The sequence below is a fragment of the Gadus chalcogrammus genome, chromosome 14 (assembly GCF_026213295.1).
Source record: "Gadus chalcogrammus isolate NIFS_2021 chromosome 14, NIFS_Gcha_1.0, whole genome shotgun sequence".
Lineage (NCBI taxonomy): Eukaryota > Metazoa > Chordata > Actinopteri > Gadiformes > Gadidae > Gadus > Gadus chalcogrammus.
Window position 1 is genome coordinate 5,461,279 of NC_079425.1, and position 10,000 is coordinate 5,471,278.

At 47.0% G+C, this 10,000-nt stretch overlaps 1 protein-coding gene across 2 annotated transcripts in view; it reads left to right on the plus strand.

The window, feature by feature from the left end:
- The window catches only part of arnt2 (aryl-hydrocarbon receptor nuclear translocator 2), a 52,163-nt gene that overhangs the window by 35,932 nt on the left and 6,231 nt on the right, over positions 1-10,000 (plus strand). For both annotated transcript variants that reach the window (XM_056607631.1, XM_056607632.1), the window contains 5 exons: positions 4,500-4,575; positions 5,291-5,414; positions 5,748-5,850; positions 7,019-7,157; positions 9,383-9,533. In XM_056607631.1, coding sequence (XP_056463606.1) covers positions 4,500-4,575; positions 5,291-5,414; positions 5,748-5,850; positions 7,019-7,157; positions 9,383-9,533 — 593 coding nt within the window. The remainder of the gene's footprint in view (positions 1-4,499; positions 4,576-5,290; positions 5,415-5,747; positions 5,851-7,018; positions 7,158-9,382; positions 9,534-10,000) is intronic.

Sequence of the window (10,000 nt, forward strand, 5' to 3'; positions counted from 1 at the left end):
CAGACAGACAGACAGACAGACAGACAGACAGACAGACAGACAGACAGACAGACAGACAGACAGACAGACAGACAGACAGACAGACAGACAGACAGACAGACAGACAGACAGACAGACAGACAGACAGACAGACAGACAGACAGACAGACAGACAGACAGACAGACAGACAGACAGACAGACAGACAGACAGACAGACAGACAGACAGACAGACAGACAGACAGACAGACAGACAGACAGACAGACAGACAGACAGACAGACAGACAGACAGACAGACAGACAGACAGACAGACAGACAGACAGACAGACAGACAGACAGACAGACAGACAGACAGACAGACAGACAGACTGTCACCGCACAATAAAAGCACACCGGAGAGCCAGTCGATATGCAGGGAGATAGTTGGTCGGTACATCAATTGGGATATTTTGGACAGACGCTGCTGTTAACCGTATTAGGGCTCCTTAGTCCTACATGCAGCTCCTAGATGGATGATTCAGTGGAAGTGTTACAGCCCTGTACCTGGTAATTGTTGACTCACTAAGCTGGGCATTCAGCAGGTAATTGTCCCTTGTGTGTCCTTTGCCTGTATTACAGCATTGCAGTGCTTGATTTAAGGCGCGGAATCGGTCGACTGCAGCTTTGCAGCGGGTCATCGGATCATCTTTTGATTATTCGCTGATTTCGTGCTGCACGTGCCTCGGATTCTGACCGCAGCAGTCCCCAATATGTGCACGTGCAGCTCTCTCCATATTAGCCTGGGGAAGACTGCGTACACCTTGTGCTCATATGGATCAGGACAACATTGATGGCTGGCAGTTTTGAGGAAATCGAGGATGGCGTACTAGGGGGCGCTGTGCCACACAAAGGACTCGGCTCTGTGTATGTGTGTGTCACTCCTGCAGTGCTCCCCCACTGACTGCTGCTTTGCAGGGGTGGCTCAATCGGTGTGCTTTTCTTTGTGCTCTGCCCTGAGATGGAAGTCGTTTGTGTCCTTCTCCAATTGGTCGCCGCTCTCGACCTAGATGTGATGCTATTTACTCTTGTGGGCGCATGCGGAATAGGCGAGGAGGATCTGCAGCCTGATGCTTTCCCGCTCTCTGCAGAGAATAAACAGTGCAACGGGGTAAACTGTGTTCTTTGTGGTTTGTTGTTGTGGTCACGAGTCCTGCAATTACTCTGTCGCTGTCCATTAGTGCTTGCCATTTAGTTTCCTTCTCCTTCAGCCCCACCGCTCACAAAGTCCAAAGCCATTAAACTAGGATCACGAAGCCAAATGGTACAACCCCCCAACCCCTCACTAGACCTCGCGGAGGGCCAAGCCTTTGATTTGATGGGCTGTAAATGGATGATAGTACTGTGCCCGTCCATCCCTCTCAATCGTCCTCTGTCTCTCTCTCTCTCTCTCTCTCTGTCTCTGTCTGTCTTTCTGTGTCTCTCACTCTGTGTCTCTCCTTCTTGGTCTCTGTCCGTCTCTTTCTGTCTCGGTCTCTCTCTCTTTATCTCTGTCTCTCGGTCTCGCTCTCTTTCTCTCGGTCTCGGTCTCTCCCTCTTTCCCTTCCGTCACACACGCACACAGACACACTCAGACGGAAATCCACGGGCCAAATGTCCATCTGTGGAGGCCATAGACAAACACAGCCATGCCCCATGGAAGCCATTCCAGCAGCAAAAGCCCTAATCCCCCTGTTTTCAAGTGTCGGGCTTAAGCAATAAGAGGCCATGGCACACATATCCACGCCTCTCCCTCTTTTCACACGCATGCGAGTGAGCCAGCCCGCAACCGAATCTCGCTGCGGCTGTTGTTGTTGTTGTGGCCGGTCCAAGGGGCTGCCAGTAACAAGAGGCCGGGCTAGCATCGCATCAGCCGCTGCAGCACACCACGTCCACGCGTTGAGTGCTCAGCACATCCTTCAGCGTGTCTTCCCTGTGTGCAGATGGCCCCCTGCGGCATCCTGGCAGAGATAACAAATTCCACAACTCTTTATTGTGTTTGCACGCAGGTGAGTGCTGTCACTGCAGAAAAGAAAACAGCGACAGACGGCTGTGGGGTTTTAAAGATGTGGCGTGTGTGGAATTCTAGTGGCATTCAGCGGAACGGACTTGGCAGAATCGGAATATATTACGCATAAGTATGTTTTTAATTAGCGTATAATCCCGTGAATATATTTCTCTTCTCTCTCTCGAGCGAACCTCGTCACTCGCCACTCGGGAACAGTGCAGGTCGTCGTAGCTTCTCGTTCGTTGTTGGAGAAGGGACGATTTTATGGGGGATATTCAGTTTGTTGCAATCTGCGACCTCCCCCCGCCCTCCCCCGAATTGAGTGATGCCACTAAATTCTATATACTGCACCTTTAATGTTCACAACACTTATTTTGAATATAAATCACAGGCAGTCGAGGATAATCACGGCAAGGATGTGTGTGTGTGTGTGTTTGTGCGATTTATGATTGATATAAAAGGACCTAGCTCAACGCTAACCTGCAGATACTAACCGAGCGCTTGTGGTTAAGGGCCTGTCGGTGACGCATTGACATAAAGAAGATGCGCTTCGTCTCACTCCACTTCTGTGTTTAAAACGCAACGCTTTCACAGCGCAAAGGATGATCTAAGCCAAGCAGGAGAGATGGAGAGAAACTGCTAAAAGACGCAAAAACAACTGAATTAAAAAACAGAGTGTGTTTGGAAGTAAGTGGGTAGTGGGTACATTAGTTTAATTTGCACGGCAACCAAATGGATTCTGCGTAATTCTAGAGTGTGTTTAGTTGCCATGCTACTAATGAGCCAGAACACGAGCGAGATATAAATGACTTCTCTACCAAAAAGGATCTGTGGCAATTTCTTGGATAAGAGATCGAACATCATTGCCTCAGTCCATTGGATTAAGGGTGTTTGTGGGATTTTCAGTGTGTTCCCACAAATTTCTTCAGTTTCCAGAACCTCCGAGCTCTGCTGAAGACCTCTAGAGAGAGGACAACAGTGCAGGCATTCCTACAGTCAATGGAAAGCCTCTGTGTGCAGTTTTAACCATATTCACACCTGAGGTACTACAGCATTCAGACGCAATTGAATGTGTCTGAGACAATTGGAAGCCTCCCCTGATGTTATCATGGGTTTTACTTCCACTCGTTTTTTCAAGAGGTTTTTCAATCTCATCGTTATTGGTGCATTCGATCTCTGACTCACTCTTCAGATTCAAGCTCCATGTTGTTTAAAGTTGCAACGTGAAATACCCCCACCCCCCCTCCAAGTGAGTAGGCGGGAGTCATTCAGAATAAAAACAACAAATAACATTGTTCCGTCCACTAACTAACTAGCTAGCAGCTGCAGGACCCAAACTAACGTAGCCGGGCTGGCTGATTGGTGGGTGGGAGGGGTTTAGGGGATGTTGATAGTAGAATTCTTGTCAACAAAGGGAGCCGTATGGGCTGGCAGCATTTCTAATTTGCATAATACATACATACATACATTTATATATAGAGTGGGTTTTAGATAACATTGAAATCAATAGCGAACAGCATTGAGGACATGTATGCCCATGTAATTTTAAGCCACACGGTTTTTGAAACGTTACTCATCGCTGCTTTGCTAAAACAAATAGGGAACCTGATTGAAAACAAAGCTGAAATCCCGCCTAATCTTAGAATGATTGATGTTTCGCCGGATGATTTAAGTTAGGCTAGGCAATTTTGAGAAATGAGCTAGTGTAAACTAGAGTAAGAAAAAACCTTGACTATCCCTCCAGGCCTCCCTACAAAGCCACTCGCCCAAACCATATGACTATCCCTGGTCATGTACCATGAGAGTGCGGGATATGTACATGATTTCTTTGACAGAGCGATTGATTGCGATCAGGATAAATATGACTAAAAACACTTCTAAACGCTTTATAAATTGCCTACCCGAGCTTTGACAGATGACGAACGGTTTCCATTGTATGGCAACAGATAAGATCTCACTCTGTCTGATCTCAACAAATTACCAGAAGTTCTAGTAACAAACCAGTTATTAACAGGGATGTTTGTTTTTATGAGGAGGGTGAGGCTAGAATGTACAGGGCTAGATAGCAGGCAGAGAAACACACACAAACACATATAAACACACAGCCCTGATTCGTATTTATTATGAGACTTCTGAGTGCTTTATATTATCCTTTGCTACTATTGGTTTATTTAGAATACCTTTTTGTGTGATTGTTTTCAGTCACATTCCATTAATGAGTCGGTAGTCAGCAAGGCATCCTGCTCAGGGATATCTAAACTGTTGATATTTGGTTTCGAACTCAAACTCTTGGCTCAGAGTCAAACCCCCCAAACCCCCATTCTAATCCATTTGCATTTGTTCAGTGTAGTTCTCTCGTGATATTCAGTTCCTGGGTTGATGGTAATGGGTTGGCAGGGTGTCTCTGGATGCCTCCACCGGGTCTGGTCTTCAGGGCTGGCACCAGATGGTTCCTGTTCCTGACGGTTCTTTCTGTGTTTCTGTGTTGCTGTGCAGGCAGCTCCAGCAGCAGCAGCAGGCAGAGCTGGAGGTCCACCAGCGAGATGGACTGACTGCTTACGATCTCTCTCAGGTAACGCCGCCCGCCGTCCCGTCCATCACAGGTACCAGCTGTAGCAACCATCGCAAACTGCCATGATACTTTCCAGCAAAATAGGTTTAAGGTGCAATGTGTGAGGCCAACTGTTGAATGAGTCATGAAATCGGGGGCCGAATTGTAGCAGAAAGTTGTGCTGTCCACCCCTGTTGTAAGAAACTAGGAAATGCACAGTTCCTCCCCTTTGTTATCGTATTAATTGTTCGAGTTAATTGTTTTTGTATTTTAAATAACAATTCTAATAATCGTACGCATTGCATCCTTAAAAGCTACCATGCAATCTTATTGTAATAGAAAATGACGACAAGAACGTGTTCGTTGATTTAATATTTAATGCAGTCGCGTCACAATCTTATTTCAGTTTTTCATTTGATTTGCGTTTTTTTGGCACGCGAGCCGGACCGCCTACCGTTCAACCTGAGACACGGGTCGTCATGCCGACGGGGCTGATGCAACGCGACGCAACTTTGAAGTGGATTGAACTTGCTCGATAGTAGGCACGTGCACGGTCGTGGCACGTGCCCCTGCGTCTCCACATACAATGCGTGGCTGTGTGCTCCATCTCGTCTCGTTATGAACCCCCCCCCACGCCCCCGCCCCCTGAGTCTCCCCCCCCCCCCCCCCCCACGCCCCCGCCCCCTGAGTCTCCCCCCCCTCCCCCCTCTTACATTCTCTCTCTCTCTCTCCGCAGGTGCCCGTCACCAGCGTCGGAGGTGGAGTCCACGAGGCGGGGAAGAGCATCGAGAAGACGGAGGCGCTGTTCTCCCAGGAGAGAGACCCGCGCTTCTCCGAGATGTACACCGGCATCTCTGGCGGTACGACGAAACGCAAAAAAACAAACGCACTCACACGCTGTGCATGATCGCCGATCGAGACGCACGCACAAGCGATCTGCACCAAACATGCAGAGAAGCAAAGGACATACACGGACAGGCGTGTGTGGGGATACCCGTCCTTCATGGGCTCACTGCTGCCCATGTGTGTCTGATTATGAACTGCTTTGATAAGAAGATTGTGTGTGTGTGTGTGTGTGTGTGTGTGTGTGTGTGTGTGTGTGTGTGTGTGTGTGTGTGTGTGTGTGTGTGTGTGTGTGTGTGTGTGTGTGTGTGTGTGTGTGTGTGTGTGTGTGTGTGTGTGTGTGTGTGTAGCTGGAGATAAGAAGATGATGGCTCCAGCCTCCACAGCTGGAGGACAGCAGCTGTACTCTCAGACCTCCCCCTTCCAGCAGGGACACTCTGGGAAGAGCTTCAGGTACACCAGTCACACCTCCTTGATATCAGGCCGTGGTTCCCAACCTCCTTTGGCCCGTGACCCTGTTTCTAGCTCTGGAAAGTTTGGCAACCCCCGACTTTTAACATTTTCTGCATCTGATTCCACTCAGATAGTTTTTTAATCAAATCCCCATCTGCCAGTAATATCATGTCCCGGTGACCGTTATCCCATTGATCATCCACATACTAAATGAGTGGTTGTAGTTTACTTAGGCTATGAATCATTAAGCCGTAGGCTTAGGGGGTTATTATGTTTTTGTCCTAACATCATACCTTCCCGAAATTTCGCCATGTTATACGATATATGACGCTGGTTGTGTAATAAACAAACAATAAAAGCTGAACTGCTGTTGATAGAAGGCCTAGTAGCATGTATGTCAGTGTGTCTCATAGCCAATATGAATGTCCAACATCTTTGGAAGAAAGTTATGGTGCAACATGCACTGCTGTTAAGATATCGGATTCTTTGAATGCACCGCCACGGCAGCACAATACTGCCATCACTTTCACATTCAGCTCATCGTTTTACCATGGGGTAGGCAGGGGTACCTAAATGGAACAACGCCTGCCCGAGCCAGCCAGTAAGGGTTGGAAAACTAACCGATTTCGGTCTCAATAACAATGCAATGGCAACGTCTTTATTTTGGCTTTATTTTGACTATTTAAATATATATCCCCCGGTAAAAACGTATGATCACATATCAACATGATCAAAAATGTCAGCAATGTACTGCAAGCTTATATTCATATCAGGGGACCCAAAGCCAGTGGTTCACACTCCCAAGGTCGGCATCCATGTTTGAGTGGATTTTTCCCATTGCCAGCCAAAGGAATGTGCTGGACGGTCGGTTGGTTGGGTGGTATCTCTGGGAAAGTTAAACAGCAGCTCATTGTTTTGACTGAAACTGAGTTTGCTGGCATCGTTTGATAATGATGAGTACAGACAGAGCTCGTTGAGGAGCGCCTGAGGGGTTCTATCGTGGCGACTAATCACAACAAATTGTCGTCCCATGGTGAACTAGACTGCCGTCACAAACCACTTACTCACTGTCAGAACTCGGGTTATGCTAGCTACTCCGAAAGGCATCATTGTTTTTCTGTTTGTATATTGATGTTTTTCTTGGCGTGTGGACGCTTTGCCCCTACAGTTCCTCTGTGATCCACGTGCCAGGCGTGAATGACATCCAGCCATCAGGCTCGTCCAATCAGAACCTAGCGCAGATCTCCAGACAACTCAACCCCGGACAGGGGGCCTGGTCAGGGAACAGACCCCCCTTCTCCGGACAGGTGAGCCCATGAGAGCCACTCTGAAGATGACAGAGTGGTCAAATTGACCAGGATTCATATGCAATAACTTCCAACAGTATTGTAGTGCGTGTTCACTGGCACAGTGGGATTGAGTCTGTTCTGTAGGCCTGTTTGGTATGTCACTGTACGTCTTGATGTCCATTCCAGTCTAATGGATTAATTTATTACTTGGTAACTTCACAGGTTTACCTCTGCGTTTACAATGCAGAAACAACTTCAGCACAGTCATTTGAAAGTTGCACTTTCTGGACTGTTCAGTCCACGCATCGGTGCAATGTATCCAAAAGTTACTCTAGACGTTAACACAAGATCTGGCTGCAAAATTAAGTGAGAGCCTCACCCTGGCCTGTCCTTGTGTTTGTGGGAGACAAGTGAAAAGTTCACATCCCAAATATTTGTCTTGTTCCGACAAGAGAGAAATTCGGTTAAAAAGAATTATTGAAAGGATTGGAATTTGTGCTATTCAATCTGCAGGCTGAAAGTGACCATACTATCGGTCTCTCAATCTTTCAATGACACACACACAGAACCGGATAGATGCTGTTGTTATCTCTGCAGATGTTCTGTTGTGCTTGCTCTGGTTCTGTTTGTGGAAAGGAGTCTTGGCTGGATTTAATCAAGAGAACAGCTTCAGGTGCAGGAACTGATAAAAACATGTAAAGTTTATATTCATCCCATTGCAAGTTTGTAACAATAGGGGCCCTGCTGTTGCAGTAATAGCAACGTCAATATTGATAGCAATACAAGGTTAGATTGTTGAAAGAAACTTTATGATGTTTACTTAGGTTATTGTTGCTCAATAGGTCATTTTTCTTGCGTGTGTTTTGGATGCCTCAAATCTCTGAACGGCCATACTGACCAGTAAAACAATGAATCATGTTTCCACTCTTTAAGAATAAGATGGAAAATATTACCGATGATATCATCAAATTATTACTTGAAAAACAATCTCCCTTTTTCCCCTTTCAAGTTCTCTCTAACTATTTATTTATCTATCTATAAATCTCAATCCCTTGTATCTGTGTTGAAGCACTTCAAATCAGTTGCTTTGCTTATTTTGTGAATTTACATGCGCATACATTTTTCTTGAACTTTCTGGGGTAAATCTCCATTTCTTGATCCACTCACTGACAGCTGCTTCGGTCAAAAGCGTCTGCTAAATGAATGTAATGTAATGTTAAAGGTTGGTGGAATTTCCCCATGCGTTCATCGACCCCCCCCCTTAGGCATAGCCCAGGGAAGGGTTTTCAAGTGAACTGAAGGTTAAGATAATCCACATTCATTAGTCATTAGTGATTAAGTAGGTGTTGCGAATCTAGCTCAAGGATGCCCACAGGTACCCTTCAGACATTTGGGATTGTGGATCTCAGTACTGTTCAGATTTAATTTGAACACCTGAGTGTCTTCGCCAGCCCCCCCCCCCCCCCCAAACCCACCCATCCACGCTGCATTCAACATTGATCATGTGACACACGATGACACGCCTTGCGGCACTCCAAACGTTCTATCCTCTGGGAGAGATAAGGGAGCCTTCCTCAGCTACTGCTGTGCCCCACTCATACCTCCTCCTGAAGCTGTAGTTTAGTGGTCGGGTGACAGCGGCCGTCCGCACGGTCAGCTGAATGCTGATCTCCTGTCTTTGGGCCAGCAGGGCTTCGCCATTGGAATCACTAATACAAGGCCCTCCCCGTTTCCCTGGATACCGCTGTTGCTTCGCTCCATCTCTCAAATTTTTGGTTGCCAGGCAATGGACTCATGGGCCCTATAGTTGGTTTTGTGCGTGTGTGTGTGTGTGTGTATCTAGTGCGCGTGTTCGTGTGTGTGCCCGTGTCAGTGTGTGTGAAAGCCTGAGGAGAGCAGTAGTGTGTCCAGCAGCATATGGTTCTTAACAGGCTCATCCATCTTCCTTAGCTCGGCCCACCAAAGCATGTACCAGACACACACGCACACACACACACACACACACACACACACACACCCTCACGTCACTATAATTCCACTGAGTTAGGATGAAACCTAACTCAACATCCCCCGCTAAAACCTACTGTCTGCCAAGTCTCGAAGCAGAGTTTGTTTGAGCAAACCCGACCACGAGAGCCCCCCACGACGGCTCTGGGGCTGATCCGCCGTGGCTCCGCGGGCAGGGGGGGGGCTTTGTTTGGAGTGGGGGTGTTTATACGGCGTCTGCCCCTCTGCCCCTCCAGACCAACAAGGCCCAGTCCAGCCCGTTTGGCATCGGCTCCGGACACAGCTACCAGGCGGACCCGGCGTCCTACAGCCCCCTGTCTTCCCCGGCCACCTCCTCTCCCAGTGGCAACGCCTACTCAGGACTGACCAACCGCAGCACAGCTTTTGGTAAGAGATCCCATGTTGATTGTTCCCACTGCGTTTTGTCAATTTAGATTTTACATAGACAAGGCAAGGCAAGGCAACTTTATTTATGTAGCACTTTTCATACACAAGGCAGACTCAAAGTGCTTCACGTATAAACATTGTCATACAATAAAATAAAATAATAGATATGTAAAAGAAAACGTATGCAAAGAAATGAGTAAAATAGAAAGTGCAATGTATTTAAGATCAGATCAACAGTCTCTCTGGTATCCGCGTCGGGACTCCAACCCGACCTAAAGGAACTTGGTACTTTCTCTGGGACTCCAACCCGGATTCTACTAACCCTTATCCTTTCTCCCTGGTATCAGATCATGTATCTTTCTGGTAAAAATAGAAAATTAAATTGAAAGTTAAAAAGGCTTTTTAGTAAGTAAAATTTAAAATTGTACAAGTACATAGGTACATAGGTACTTGTAGCATTCAATGAA